The following is a 16,033-nucleotide window of genomic DNA, read 5'->3' as shown; positions in this document are numbered from 1 at the left end:
TCTTTTTCAGTGGTATAGGTCATGAGGAAAAGGAGTGTTGCTCAAATCTTTGCAGTGCATCCTGTACATAAAATACATTTCAGTCTGGTGCTTAAGAGGTTAGATATTGAATGCAGCCTCATGAGCAGTACTCAAACAAACTGCTCTGTCCTGGATGTTATAAAGCTTCTTAATGTTATGCAGTGAATTGAGGAATATTTCATTACATTGATTAAAAACATATCGTCATAATTGAAAAAGCACCAAGACTTGCTAATGACCTAATTTAGCCTGAGCATGTGGTTGCAGAGAACATTAAAGTCAGTAGCAAGAGAATAGAATTTATGGTGTGGACTGATGGCAATAGCATAGATCTTTGTGATGTTGAGCTGGTTTGTCACATCCAGAACTTTGTCAGAAGTGCAGTCTGGCAGCAGAGGTTCAGTCAAAGAACAGTGGTGGAGAGGTAAATAATCGGAGTATAAACGCGCATGTGAAATCTGACCCCACACTGTGACTGTATCACCGAGGGGGCAGCATCTATTGAAGGAAGAGTGGGGAATCACTGATGACAAGTGCAGAGGAGGGAAAGAAGTCTTTTCTGCAGCTGCAATGGCTGCATTCGGTTAAGTAGGAATGGAACCATGCAAAGTCCCAGAGCTGGACACAGAGGGGACTTTGAAGAAGGCTGTTATGCTCAGATGTAACAAACACCACAGATAGGTAAAGGAGGTTAATGCACCATAATCGTAAGCACAGATGGTATTATTTATAACTTCTACTAATGTTCTTTCAGTGCTATGAGAAAGGTGGAAGTCCAACTGGAATGCTTTGAACTGGGAGCTTTGTGAGAGATAGGCATCGAGCTGAGGAGCTGACATATCTTTCATAATCGTAAAAGGAAAGTTGGAGGCAGTAATTGAAGACACATGTAAGAACTACCTAAATATGAGCAATGTATTATAGAATTTTCTTCCTTAAAAAGTTAAATAGACAAACATCATGAGAAAGAGGGGTAAAAGTTTTAGTGTCAATTTTCGTCGTCAAAGTGGCAACACAAACTTGATTTTTTTCAATTCATTCACGGGATGTGGGCAAGGCTGGCTAGGCCAGCATTTATTGCCCATCCCTAATTGCCCTTGAGAAAGTGGTGGTGAGCTGCCTTCTTGAACCGCTGCAGTGGTGTAGGTACACCCACAGTGCTGTTAGGAAGGGAGTTCCAGGATTTTGACCCAGGGACGGTGAAGAAACAGTGATATATTTCCAAGTCAGGATGGTGAGTGACTTGGAGAGGAACTGCCAGTTGGTGGTGTTCCAATCTATCTGCAGCCTTCTAGATGGTACTGGTCGTGGGTTTGGAAGGTGCTGCCGAAGGAGTCTTGGTGAATTCCTGCAGTGCATCCTGTAGATGGTACACACTGTTGCTACTGTGCATCGGTGGTGGAGGGAGTGAATGTTTTTGGGTGTGGCGCCAGTCAAGCGGGTTGCTTTGTCCTGGATCGTATCAAGCTTCTTGAGTGTTATGGGAGCTGCACTCATCCAGGCAAGTGGGGAGTATTGCATCACAGTTCTGACTTGTGCCTTGTAGATGGTGGACAGGCTTTGGGGAGTCAGGAGGGGGGGTTATTTGTCGCAGGATTCCTAGCCTCTGACCTGCTCTTGTAGCCACAGTATTTATATGGCTAGTCCAGTTCAGTTTCTGCTCAATGGTAACCTCCAGGATGTTGAAAGTGGGGGATTCAGTGATGGTAATGCCATTGAACATCAAGGGACGATGGTTGGATTCCCTCTTGTTGGAGATGGTCATTGCCTGACACTTGTGTTGCATGAATGTTACTTGGCACTTGTCAGCCCAGGCTGGATATTGTCCAGGTCTTGCTGCATTTGGACGTGGACTGCTTCAGTATCTGAGGAGTTACAAATGGTGCTGAACATCGTGCAATCATCAGCGAACATCCCCAATTCTGACCTTATGATGGAAGGTCACTGATGAAGCAGCTGAAAATGGTTGGGCTGAGGACACTACCCTGAGGAATTCCTGCGGTGATGTCCTGGAGCTGAGATGGCTAACCTCCAACAACCACAACCATCTTCCTTTGTGCTAGGTATGACTCAAACCAGCGGAGGGTTTTCCCCGATTCCCATTGATTCCAGTTTTGTTAGGGCTCCTTGATGCCATACTCGGTCAAATGCGGTCTTGATGTTAAGGGCAGTCACTCTCACCTCACCTCGGGAGTTCAGTTCTTTTGTCCATGTTTGAACCAAGGCTGTAATGAGGTCAGGAGTTGAGTGGCCCTGGCAGAACCCAAACTGGTGGTCGGTGAGCAGGTTATTGCTAAGCAAGTGTCAATTGATAGCATTGCTGATTAATCCTTCCATTACGTTATTGATGATGGAGAATAGGCTGATGGGGTGGTAATTGGCCCGGTTGGATTTGTCCTGCTTTTTGCATACAGGACACACCTGGGCAATTTTCTACATAGCCGGGTAGATACCAGTGTTGTAGCTGTACTAGAGCTTGGCTAGGGGCACGGCAAGTTCTGGAGCACAAGTCTTCAGTACTATTGCTGGAATATTGTCAGGGCCCATACCCTTTGCAATATCCAGTGCCTTCAGCCGTTTCTTGATATCACGTGGAGTGAATTGAATTGGCTGAAGACTGGCATCTGTGATGCTGGGGACCTCCAGAGGAGGCTGAGGTGGATCATCCACTCAGCACTTCTGGCTGAAGATTCAGCCTTATCTTTTGCACTGCTGTGCTGGGCTCCTCCATCATTGAGGATGGGGATATTTGTGGAGCCTCCTCCTCCAGTGAGTTGTTTAATTGTCCACCACCATTCATGAAATGATGTGGCAGGACTGCAGAGCTTAGATCTGATCTGTTGGTTGTGGGATCGCTTAGCCACTTGCTGCTTTTGCTGTTTGGCGTGCAAGTAGTCCTGTGTTATAGCTTCACCAGGTTGACACCTCATTTTTAGGTATGCCTGGTGCTGCTCCTGGCATGCCTTCCTGCACTCTTCATTGAACCGGGGTTGATCCCCTGGCTTGATGGTAATGGTAGAGTGGGGGATATGCCAGGCCGTGAGGTTACAGATTGTGTTCGAGTACAATTCTGCTACTGCTGATGGCCCACAGCACCTCATGGATGCCTAGTCTTGAGTTGCTAGATCTATTCGAAATGTATGCCATTTAGCACAGTGGTAGTGCCACACAACATGGAGGGTATCCTCAATGTGAAGGCTGGACTTCGTCTCCACAATGACTGTGCGGTGGTCACTCCTACCAATACTGTCATGGACAGATGCACCTGCGGCAGGCAGGCTGGTGAGGATGAGGTCCAGGCAGGCTGGTAAGGATGAGGTCAAGTATGTTTTTCCCTCTTGTTGGTTCTCTCACCACCTGCCGCAGACCCAGTCTAGCAGCTATGTCATTTTTAGTCTTCTTTCAGTAATGACACTCCAGTGATCTTCACCTGTACCCAACCAGTCATAGCTCCTATTGTGATCTCACAAATCTAGCCAGTCACTCATTACAAAGCGGCTCCAGCTTCATACTGATGTAAGATATAATATGACACTGGTGACAAGTTGCCCAAATTAAATTTAGGCAAGAGTTGAAACAACCTCCAGGACGTAGTCTTACAATGTTTTCAGCTTGGAACAACTGCAGTCTAACAGCAAGAACGCAAAGCAGCCTACCACCAACCTAACTTAAACATACTACAATTTATGTTTTTGCCACCAATTCTATCTCATCCTACTTTAAATAAATTCACTTTTTGTAGTTTCACAGAGTCCTGACCCTTCTCAATTTACCCGACTTTGTGTGTGAACCCAAACAGTCTCAACGAGTTATTCAGCTACAGGGACATCATAATGACAACTGATCTCTTCCTCACCCAACACTCAAGGAAACTAATGTGCTCACTCAATACCTATCAGCAGTAGGAACCAAAGTATGAACAATAAGATCCTTACAGAGATCAACTAAATTATCTCACATTAAAATATAATTGATCTTTGAAAACTGGTGAACCATAATGTAGGTAGAGCACTCTGATTTATTTGTCCTGATATCAATTTAGAGCTAGCAGTACAGCTCACTATTGCCAGCTCTACATTTCTGTAAACTTAACTGCATTCCAATAAATCTGTCATTATGGTACCCTAGACAACTACTGTAAAAATTTAGTAATTGTATAAAAAAATATTTAATTTTTCACTCAGAATTATAATTACAGACTTAGTCCAGCTCAATGTCTAATTACAGATTTGAGATTGATCAATTGAGCCTTGTCTAAAACACATTTTAATGCAAAAATGCACCAAAATCATTTTTGAAATAGCTCATCCAACTAAATTATTTTCCATGTAATTACAGGATGTGGGGGGAAAATATTAAAGACTGTTGTGATGCGTGTTCACAGCAAATTCCTTTTGAAGTGTTTCTGCAGTAGGACTCCCACTCTTTCTCTTTTACATGGTCAGTAATTGTAACACAAGCTCTCCTCTCAGTCTCATACACAGAATTGGCCCACCAAACTGCTGCCCCTTTCATCTTCTGGCTGAATTTATGAAAATGAAGTGAATTGTCAGACTGTTACCACCCCCCCCCCTCCCCCTCCCCCACTCCCTCCTTCCCCAATTTTACGGAAATTATTAAACACTTGACAGATCTTATTTCTGTTTTTGTTAAATGTGGTATCTTCCGTACTGAGAAACAAACTGCATAACTGAGCGTACACATCCACTTCGCAATCAACTCACAAGTCCTTTAAAAACGTACTGGCACAATTTTTTTTTCCAAAAGAGAAAACATTGCTGAATTGCCATAATCAGAAGTCAGGTTTTTATGAACTGGATTCCCATAGGAGGGGAAATGACTCGCTTAGTATGTGATTTGGAGTCACAAAAAAAAAAGGAAATCAAGTGAGCCTGTCACCCTCAATCGATCCCAGTTTAAAGCTCCTTGGCTAGGTTTCATGTTGAGCCGACAGAGACACCGCCACTCTCGATACACACAAACGATCTAATATCTCATTTCCTTCCGTCCAGTTTACGGCCGTACCCATGCAACCGAGACACTAAGAGAAGCCGAGCCCCCCCTCCCCCACTGATACCCACCAGCTGCTGTTACCGCCCGGTACCGGCTGCGCCTCCTCGGCCGACGCCGCCGCCATTCCGCTCACAAGCCTCCACGTCTAGCCCCAGCTGCTGCCGTAAAGTGTATCACACCGGGTGTCGTCAGAAAAGAAGAAACCGTCGTAAAGGCCCGTGTTGATTTACGGCATTGAGCCACTGCTATTATCCATTGTTGACAAGGATGTGAAAGTGACGGTGGTCAGGCGGGTGAAAAACGATTTTTGATTTATTTCTTTTGAACCAGACATTTCTGATTTAATGGCCCACAGGTAGTTTCTTAACAAGGAAGAATTCAATAACTTTCCTCATTCCCAAGCCAGTTTGCTCGCTACTCTACCTTAACACCTGAACTTACTCATAGAGTTTACAGCACAGAAGGAGGTCATTTGGCCCATCGTATCTGTGCCGATCAACAAAGATCTGACTACAATAATCCCATTTTCCAGCGCTTGGCCCATAGCCCTGGAAGCTATGGCAATGCAAGTGAATATCTAAATACTTATTAAATGTTACGAGAGTTTCTGACTCAACCACCCTTTCAGGCAATGAGTTCCAGACTCCCACCTCCCTCTGGCTGAAAAAATTTCTCCTCAACTCCCATCTTAGCCTTCTACCTCTTACCTTAATTGTATGCCTCCTGGTTATTGACTCCTCTACTAATGGAAAAAGTGGCTTCCAATCCATCATATCTGTGCGCCTCATAATCTTGTACACCTCGATCAGGCCCCCTCTCAACCTTCGCTGCCCCCAAGGAAAACAACCCCAGCCTATCCAATCTTTCCTCATAGCTCAAACCGTCCAGAACATGCAGCATCCTGGTAAATCTCCTGTGCACCCTCTCCAGTGCAATTACATCCTTCCTATAATGTGGTGACCAGAACTGCACACAGTACTCTAGTTGTGGCCTAATCAGTTTTATATAGTTCCAGCATAACCTCCCTGTTCTTGTACTCTATGCCTCGGCTAATAAGTCAAGTATCCCAAATGCCTTCTTAACCAACTTATCTACCTGCCCTGCATCTCGCAGGGATCTGTGAATATGCACACCAAGGTCCCTCTGATCTTCAGTACTTTCCAGGGTCCTACCATTCAGTGTAACCCCTTGCCTTGTTAGCCCTCCCCAAGTGCATTGCCTCACACTTTTCCGGGTTGAATTCCATTTGCCACTGCTCTGCCCACCTGACCAGTCCATTGATATCCTTCTGCAGTTTATGGCTATCCTCCTCACTATTTACCACCCCACCAATTTTTGTGTCATCCGTGAACTTCTTGATCATACCTCTTACATTTAAGTCCAAAATATTTATGTACACCACAAACAGTAAGGGCCCCAGCACCGAGCCCTGCGGAACCCCACTGGTTCCCTCTCTTGTCGTTCTTGTCCCTCTCTTTACAGTTGTTGACAGGCCTATTCTGTATTTCCAATGTTTCTGATTTTATTCAGCAAGTATGAGCCATACAGACTATCAAGGTACCAGATTTAATCCACAGCTTGGATTGTTAGTAAACCGTTAACAGTAATAGTGATGTTTTCGTCAGCCTCAGCCTAGGTGAGATAGAAAATCAAGAGGGGCTCCTATTCTTGATATTAATCCAATAAGTATAAAAATAATATTAACTAACCACGGAACACTTCTTGTAGACTAACAAGGATCTTGTACATATTTAACTGCCTTTTCGACTTGGCACTTAATAGATTTGTGTAAATGGATCGCAAGGTCTCTCTGTTCCCACACCCCTCAAAATTGTACCATTTAGTTTATATTGACTGTCCTCATTGTTCCTAACAAAATGAATCACTTTATACTTGTGTTAAATATCACCTGCCATGCATCTGACCATTTCACTGCTGTGTCTTGTTAATATCCTCCTCACTATTGACTACGTTTCAGAGTTCTGTATCATCTGCAAATCTTGAAATTATGCTCTAAATATTTAAGTCCAGGTCATTGATACAAACAAAAAGATCAGTAGTACCAAAACCAACCCCCAGAGACAGCACTACACAGTACATTTCACTGGATGCTAAAAAGCAACCATTCACCACCATTAATCTCTGCTTTCTGTCCCTTTGCCAATTTCATATTCATGCAGCCACTGCTCCTTTAATCACAGAGATAAAAACAAAAAACTGCGGATGCTGGAAATCTAAAAGAAAAACAGAAATACCTGGAAAAACTCAGTAGGTCTGGGAGTATCGGCGGAGAAGAGCAAAGTTGTTGTTTCGAGTCCTCATGACCCTTCAACAGAACTAAGTAGAAATAGGAAAGGGGTGAAATATAAGCTGGTTTAAGGGGGGGGGTGGGTTGGGACAAGCAAGCAGTGATAGGAGGAGATAACCAAAAGATGTCACAGACAAAAGAACAAAGAGGCGTTGAAGGTGGTGATATTATCTAAAAGAATGTGCTAACTAAGAGTGGAGAGCAGGACAAGCAAGGTAGCTCTCGTGGGGGTGGGGTGAAATAAACGATGGATGGAATACATTTAAAAATATTGGAAATAGGTGGGAAAAGAAAAATCTATATAAATTATTGGAAAAAAACAAAAGGGAGGGGGAAGAAACGGAAAGGGGGTGGGGATGGAGGAGGGAGTTCAAGATCTAAAGTTGTTGAACTCAATATTCAGTGCGGAAGGTTGTAAAGTGCCTAGTCGGAAGATGAGGTTCTGTTCCTCCAGTTTACGTTGAGCTTCACTGGAACAATGCAGCAAGCCAAGGACAGACATGTGGGCAAGAGAGCAGGGTGGAGTGTTAAAATGGCAAGCGACATGGAGGTCTGGGTAATGCTTGCGGACAGACCTTCCCACCTACATCCGTGATTCCTCTGACACCTTACGTCACATCAACAATTTCCAGTTCCCTGGCCCCAACCGCCTCCTCTTCATCATGGACGTCCAATCCCTCTACACCTCATCCCCTGCCGGGATGGTCTGAGGGCTCTCAGCTTCTTCCTCGAACAGAGGCCCGAACAATCCCCATCCACCACTACTCTGTCTGGCTGAACTTGTTCTCACACTGAACAATTTCTCCTTTAACTCCTCTCACTTCCTCCAAATAAAAGGTGTGGCTATGGGTACCCGCATGGGCCCCAGCTATGCCTGTCTCTTTATGGGGTATGTGGAACATTCCTTGTTCCAGTCCTACTCTGGCTCCCTCCCACAACTCTTTCTCCGGTACATCGACGATTACTTTGGGGCTGCTTCATGCTCTCGTCGGGACCTGGAAAAATTTATTAATTTTGTTTCCAATCTCCACCCCTCCATCATTTTTACATGGCCCATCTCTGACACTTCCCTTCCCTTCCTTGACCTCTCTGTCTCAATTTCTGGTGATAGACTGTCGACCAATATCCATTACAAGCCTACCGACTCCCACAGCTACCTCGACTACAGCTCCTCACACCCCGCTTCCTGTAAGGACTCCATCCCATTCTCTCAGTCCCTTCGCCTCCGTCGCATCTGTTCTGATGATGCTACCTTCAAAAACAGTTCCTCTGATATGTCCTCCTCCTTCCTTAACCAAGGTTTTCCACCCACGGTAGTTGACAGGGCCCTCAACTGTGTCCAGCCCATCTCCCGCACATCCGCCCTCCCAGAAACATGATAGGGTCCCCTTTGTCCTCACTTATCACCCCACCAGCCTCCGCATTCAAAGTATCATCCTCCGCCATTTCCGCCAACTCCAGCATGATGCCACCACCAAACACATCTTCCCTTCACCCCCCCTGGCGGCATTCCGTAGGGATCGTTCCCTCCGTGACACCCTTGTCCACTCCTCCATCACCCCCTACATCTCAACCCCCACCTACAGCACCTCCCCATGCAAACACAAAATATGCAACACCTGCCCCTTCACTTCCTCTCTCCTCACCGTCCAAGGGACCAAACACTCCTTTCAAGTGAAGCAGCATTTCACTTGCATTTCCCCCAACTTAGTCTACTGCATTCGTTGCTCCCAATGTAGTTTCCTCTACATTGGAGAGACCAAACGCAGACTGGGTGACCGCTTTGCAGAACACCTTCGGTCTGTCCGCAAGCATTACCCAGACCTCCATGTCGCTTGCCATTTTAACACTCCACCCTGCTCTCTTGCCCACATGTCTGCCCTTGGCTTGCTGCATTGTTCCAGTGAAGCTCAATGTAAACTGGAGGAACAGAACCTCATCTTCCGACTAGGCACTTAACAGCCTTCCGGACTGAATATTGAGTTCAACAACTTTAGATCTTGAACTCCCTCCTCCATCCCCACCCCCTTTCCGTTTCTTCCCCCTCCCTTTTGTTTTTTCCAATAATTTATATAGATTTTTCTTTTCCCACCTATTTCTATTATTTTTAAATGTATTCCATCCATCGTTTATATCACCCCACCCCCACTAGAGCTACCTTGCTTGTCCTGCTCTCCACTCTTAATTAGCACATTCTTTTAGATAATATCACCACCTTCAACGCCTCTTTGTTCTTTTGTCTGTGACATCTTTTGGTTATCTCCTCCTATCACTGCTTGCTTGTCCCAACAGCCTCCCCACCCTTCTTCCACCCCCCCCCCCCCCCTCACCCCTTTCCTATTTCTACTTAGTTCTGTTGAAGGGTCATGAGGACTCGAAACGTCAACTTTGCTCTTCTCCGCCGATGCTGCTAGACCTGCTGAGTTTTTCCAGGTATTTCTGTTTTTGTTTTGCTCCTTTCATCACCTGGGCTTCAATTTTGCTAACAAATTTTATTATATGTTACTTTATCAAACACCATTTAGAAGTTCATATACACAACATTAACTGTATGTAATATCCTCATCAACCCTCTCCCTTACTTCATCAAAAAATTTCAATCAAGTTAGTCAAACGTGATTTTCTTTAACAAATTTGTGTTGGCTTTAATTTATTAACCCACATTTTTCTAAGTCTTGCTTAATTTTGTCCTAAATTTGCCTCTAAAAGTTTCCCCACCACTAACATTTGGCTGATTTGCCCATGGTTACTGGGTTTATCCCTCTCCACATTTTTCTTAACAGGGTTGTAACAATTGCAATCCTCCAGTCCTCTGGCATTACTCCCATATCCAAGGAAGATTGGAAAATGGTGCCCAGAGCCTCCAGTTTCTAGCCTCACATCCCTCAGCAACCATCCAGACTGGGTAACTTTTCTACTTTGAGTGCTGCCAACCTTAAAAATATCTCTATTTTTATTAATTCTAATTTTTCTACCACTTCCTCCTTTAGTATGACATTAGCAGCACCTTCTTTCATGAAGAAATGCAAAATACTCATTTAGTACCTCAGCCAGCTCTCTGTTACCACAAGATCTCCTTTATAGTCCTTAATCTGTCCATTCCTTCCATTGGCATGTAGGAAAGACAGTTGGGTTCCTTTGTTTGTTACCTATTACATTTTCCTACACTTTATTAGCCCTTCTGCGTTTTTCAGCTCCCTGCTGTACTATTTATATTCAAGAGAATGCACCAGTTAATGGTGACTGACAGTTAACTGCCAAGCACTGTTTGAAATTTAAACCAGGCAGCTTGACTCTGATTGGTTAAGGCATTGCCCTGAGGCAACGCCTCTACCAATCATAGAACACTTGCCAACTAATCAGCACTCTCTTCTCATACAGTATGAAGTTGTTGCTTCCCTGACATTGGTATTCTTGCGAATGTCCTGAAGTGTGCAAGACAAGAATCTTCGACAAAATGTCTCTTTTCAGCAATGCTCAAGTTCTGTACTACCAAATTACTATTTGTCTCATTCATTGTTCTACCTGCCCATCTTTGATTTCAATCCATCTGAGCCAGATTCCACTTTAACTCACTGAAATTAGTTCTCTGAGTATTTTCACATTTGATCTTTCTTGTCCATTTCCATAACTACTCTAAGCTGAATGAAATTATCAGGGTGGTGTGGTGATAATATCACTGGACTAATAATCCAGCGGCCTAGGCTAATGCTCTGGGGACATGGAATTTAAATAAATCTGGGATATAAAGCTAGTCTCAATAATGGTGACCATGACAACTATCATCGATTATCATAAAAACCCATTTGGTTCATTAATGTTCTTTAGGGAAGGAAATCTTCTGTCCTTACCTGGTCCAGCCTACATGTGACTCCAGACCCACAGCGATCTGGTTGACTCTGAAATGGCCTGGCAAGCCACTCAGTTCAAGGGCAATTAGGGATGGGCAACAAATGCTGACCTTGCCAGTGATTCCCACATCCCATGAAAGAATTAAAAAAAGCTGTTTCCCAATGGTTTCCCCCTACTGAAACATGCTCCAGTTGCCCCACTTCAGTCTCCAGAATTAGACCTAACACTGCTTCCTTTCTTTTTGGGCTGGAAACATGGATCAGGCATATTTCAGGAATTCCTCCCCTCTTTTGCTTTCTCAGTCTATGTTCGGATAATTGAAGTCAACTTGTATTTATATAGTGCCTTTAACAAGTAAAACATTCCAAGGCACTTAACAGGAGCAGTATAAATCAATATTTGACACCAAGCCACGTTAGGAGATATTAGGGCAGATAACTCAAAGCTTGATCAAAGAGATAGGTTTTGAGGAGCACTTTAAAAGAGGAAAGAGAGGACGAGGAGTATAGAGATTTAGGGAGGGAATTCCAGAGCTTGGGTTCTAAGCAGTTGAAGTCATGACCACCAGTGGTGGGGCAATTAAAATCAGAATTCTCAAGAGGCCAGAATTACAAACACGGATATGTTGGAGGGTTGTGGGGCTACAGATTAGAGAGCTAAGGAAAAGTCAGGCCATAGAGAGATTGAGTCATAAAATCATTACAACACAGGCTCTCTAGAGCAATCCAATCCATCCCATGCCCTCGACTCTAACCTCGTAGTCTTGCAAGTTTATTTCCTATATTTATTTATGACCTTAGTTCTAAAGATCAAGATGTAGAGCCTGTTTGGGTAGAGATAAGAAATTGCAAAGGTCAGAAGTTACTTGTGGGAGTGGTTATCATAACATGATTGAATTTTGCATTCAGTTTGAGGGACAGAAGGGTGGGTCTGACTAGTATTTAAAATTTAAATAAGGGCAATTATGAAAGTACGAAGTTAGAGCTGGCTAAAGTGAACTGGGAAATTAGGTTAAGGGGTAGGTCAGTAGAGATGCAATGGTAGATATTTAAGGAGATATTTCATAACACTCAGCAAAGATACATTCCATTGAGGAAAAAAAAAGACTGTAGGGCAAGGACACATCATCGGTGGCTAACTAAAGAAAGAACAAGTTGAAAGAAAAAGTGTACAATTCCACAAAAATTAGTGGCAGGTCAGAAGATTGGACAGAATATAAAAACAACAAAGAATGATTAAAACATAATACGGAGGGAGAAATTAGAGTATGAGAGAAAGCTAACTAGAAATGTAAAAACAGATCGAAGAGTTTCAACAGGTACTTAAAAAAGAAAAGAGTAACTAAAGTGAGCATGGGTCCTCTAGAGAGAAAGTCTGGGAAATTAATAATGGAAAATTTGGAAATGGCGGATGAATTGAACAGATATTTTGCGTCTGTCTTCACTGTAGAAGACATGAATATCATCTTAGAAAGAATCATAAATCAAGATGTGAAAGGGGGGGAGGAACTTAAAACAATTATAATCACCAGGGAAAGGGTACTGAGGAAATTATTAGAACTAAGGGAGGAATTTTGCGGTCCCGCTGAAATCAATGGACTTTTGAACGGCTCACCGCATTTTACGGCCCCACCCCTGCCAAGACAGGGCTGTAAAATTCCACCTAAAGGCTGACAAGTCCCCAGGTCCTGATGGACTTCATCCTAGGGTCTTAAAAGAACTGGCTGTGGAGATGGTATACATATTGTTTTTAATTTTCCCAAATTTCCTATGTTCGGGAAACGACCCATCAAATTGGAAAATATTCAAGAAAAGAGAGATTCAGAAAGCAGGAAGCTACAGGCTAGTTAGCCTAACATATGTTGTAGGGAAAATGCTGGAACCTATTATTGAGGAATTTAAAGCAGGGCAGTTAGAAAGTCTCAATGCAATCAGGCAGAGTCAACATGGTTTTGTGAAAGGGAAACCATGTTTGACTAATTTATTTGAGGAAGTAACAAGCAGCATGGATAAAGGGAAACCTATAGGTGTAGTGTACTTAGATTTCCAGAAGGCATTTGCTAAGATGCCACATCAAAAGTTACTACACAAAATAAGAGCTCATGGTGTAGGGCGAGCATTTTAGCATGGATAGAGGATTGGTTAGCCAACTGGAAACAAGGCAATAGACATAAATTGATCTTTTTTGGGCTGGCAAGGCTTAACAAGTTGAGTGCCACAGGGATCAATGTTGGGGTCTCAACTATTTACAATCCATATCACTGATTTGGATGAAGGGACCGAATGTATGGTTGCTAAATTTGCTGATGACACAAAGATAGATAGGAGAGTAAGTTGTGAAGAGGACTTAAGAAGTCTGCAAAGGGATTTAGATTGGTTAAGTGAGTGGGCAAAAATTTGACAGATGGAGTATAATGTAAGAAAATGTGAACTTGTCCACTTTGGCAGGAATAATAGAAAAGCAGCATATTATTTAAATAGATTTAAAATAAGGGGAAATTAGTAATTTTTTTCTCCAAGAGGGTCACTAGTCTGTGGAATTCTCTTCCCCAGAGAGTGGAGGAGGCTGGGTCATTGAATATCTTTTAGGACTGAGTTAGATAGATTTTTGATTGACATGGTATGGAGATAGACAGGAAAGTAGAGGCCACAATCAGATCAGCCATGATCTTATCAAATGGCAGAGCAGGCTTAATGGGTTGAATGGCATACTCTGCTCCTAATTCATGTGTTCCTTCAACTGTCCATCTAATTTCCTTTTGAAATCATTGACCATTTCCACTTCCATCACCTTCATATGTAGCAAGTTCCTAGTCATTATCACTCACCATGTTAAAAGTTCTTCCTCACATGCCCCCCTGCATCTCTTGCCCAAAATCTTAAATCTATTTCCCTTTGTCGTGGTACCATCAGCTAATGGGAACAGCTTTTCTCTGAGTACCTTATCTAAACCTGTCAAAATCTTGTACGCCTCTATCAAATCTCCTCCCAATTTCCTTTGCTCCAAGGAGAACATCCCCAGCTTTTCGTACTTAACATAGCAAAAATCAGAATGAGAATTTTAAAATCGAGACATTGCTTAGCTGAAAGCCAACAAAAGTCCACAAGCATAGCGTGATAGGTGAATGAGCGTTGGTGCCAGTAAGGACACAGGCAGTAGAGATTTGGATGACTTCAGGTTTATAAAGTGTAAAATATGGGATGTCTTATGGCGCAATGGTAGCTTTCCTACCTCTGCCTGAACCTTTGGGTTCAAGTGCCACTTCAAGACTTGATGGCCTTGCAAGTTGAGTTCATATCATGGCCAATCAGATTGATTCTCAACCCGTAAATCCTTCAAATTCACCTGATGGCAGGTGGTAAAGAGGAGTTTCCTGGATAGCCATATTGCAGAAGGCAACAGCAAACCAGTGCAGCATTTTTCCAAGATCATGGACCAGTCCATACCCCATGGTCACCATTGCAGGAATGGATTGGAATATCAAGTGTAGCAGTAACGAGGAACAGATGATGGTTTCAGCATCAGATGAGCCGAGGTGGAGAAGAGTTGGGCAATGTTATAGAGATGGAAATAGGTGATCTTTGGAGGACACCAGAGGCAGCAGTGCAGGAGCAGAAGAAAAGTCATGTCAGGTGATATTCTGGCTATGAATATATAAGCAAGAATGAAACCAGAGGCGAGTCCACCCACCTGGACAATGGTATAGAGGCATTGTAGGAGAGTGTGGTTAATTGTGTCAAAGGCTGAGGACAGCTCAAGAAGGACGAGAGGAGATTGTTTATCTTTGTCAGTCACACGGGACACACAGAGATTGAAGTTGGGGCGATAGTTTGCAAGGACAGTGGGGTTGGGTGTTTTTTTAAAAAGGGTGATGGGTGTGACAGAAGATTTGAAGAAGGGACAGTACCTGCAGAGAGAATTGTTAACAATGTGGACTAAGGGGAGTCGAGTGGTTAGTAGAGTAGCGGGAATAGAAAGTTCTTGCATCCGTCTGCAGATTGCTCCTCCATTTCCTACCCGACATTTGGTGACCTATAGTAAACATCTAACAGCATAATAGCTTCTCTATTGTTCCTTAATTCTAACAATTACATTCTTTGAATCTATAAGTACACCATCTCTTTCTGGTGCAGTATCTTTGTTAATACTCTAATCTCCACCTGGTCCCTCCCATTTCTGAACTACTTTGTTCTAATTCTGTCACCCAATCCTGTATGCCCCTTGCATCTCCCCTCTGATGCTTCATCCTGATGTCCATCCCCTGTCCTATTAGCTTAAACCCTCCCCACAGTGCTGGTTAAACTTCCTCTGAGGAAATTAGTTTCAATGCTGTTGTGTTGCAACTTGAAAAGGGTCACACCATCATTGCAGTGGTTTGGTGTGGCAGGTAGAATATATAGCCAGGTAAGAAAGTCTTGTTAACACAATTTGCATTTATAGAACCTTTAATGTAATAAAACATTAAGGTATTATGAAGCAAAATTTGACACTTGACAAGGATATTTTAGGCCAGATGGCCAAAAACTTGTTCCATAGAGCTAGGTTTCAGTCACATCTTAAAAAGAGGAAAGAGACAGTAAGGCAGAGGGGTTTAGGGACAGAATTCAAGAGCTTGGGACTGCCAATGGAGGAGCAATTCAAATGCCCAAGATACCAGAATTGGCAGAGTGCAGAGCTCTTCAGGGGCTGTAAGGCTGGAGAACAGAGCTAGGAGGGGCAAGGCCATGGAGGAATTTGAAAACAATGTTGAGAATGTCAAGGCATTGTTTAACCTGGAGTTGACATAGGTCAGTGAGCACAGGAGAGATGGTGAATAGGACTTGATGCGCATTAGGACAT

The 16,033-nt window shown here is 43.4% G+C and overlaps 1 protein-coding gene and 1 long non-coding RNA gene across 3 annotated transcripts in view; one reads left to right on the top strand and one right to left on the bottom strand.

Annotated features, from left to right (window-relative positions):
* Positions 1-5,205, bottom strand: part of tbc1d23 (TBC1 domain family, member 23) — a 74,658-nt gene extending 69,453 nt beyond the window's left edge. For both annotated transcript variants that reach the window (XM_078560086.1, XM_078560087.1), the window contains exon 1: positions 5,103-5,205. In XM_078560086.1, the coding sequence (XP_078416212.1) occupies positions 5,103-5,158 (56 nt within the window). In that variant the 5' untranslated portion in view covers positions 5,159-5,205. The remainder of the gene's footprint in view (positions 1-5,102) is intronic.
* Positions 5,206-5,286: 81 nt separating this feature from the next.
* Positions 5,287-16,033, top strand: part of LOC144691971 (uncharacterized) — a 32,298-nt gene continuing 21,551 nt past the window's right edge. The window contains exon 1 of the long non-coding RNA XR_013579243.1: positions 5,287-5,389. This is a non-coding gene — a long non-coding RNA (uncharacterized LOC144691971). The remainder of the gene's footprint in view (positions 5,390-16,033) is intronic.

The sequence above is a fragment of the Cetorhinus maximus genome, chromosome 16, assembly GCF_964194155.1.
Source record: "Cetorhinus maximus chromosome 16, sCetMax3.hap1.1, whole genome shotgun sequence".
NCBI classification, from domain to species: domain Eukaryota; kingdom Metazoa; phylum Chordata; class Chondrichthyes; order Lamniformes; family Cetorhinidae; genus Cetorhinus; species Cetorhinus maximus.
Note: the sequence above shows the minus strand (reverse complement) of the source record. Positions and strands in the feature narration are given on the sequence as shown.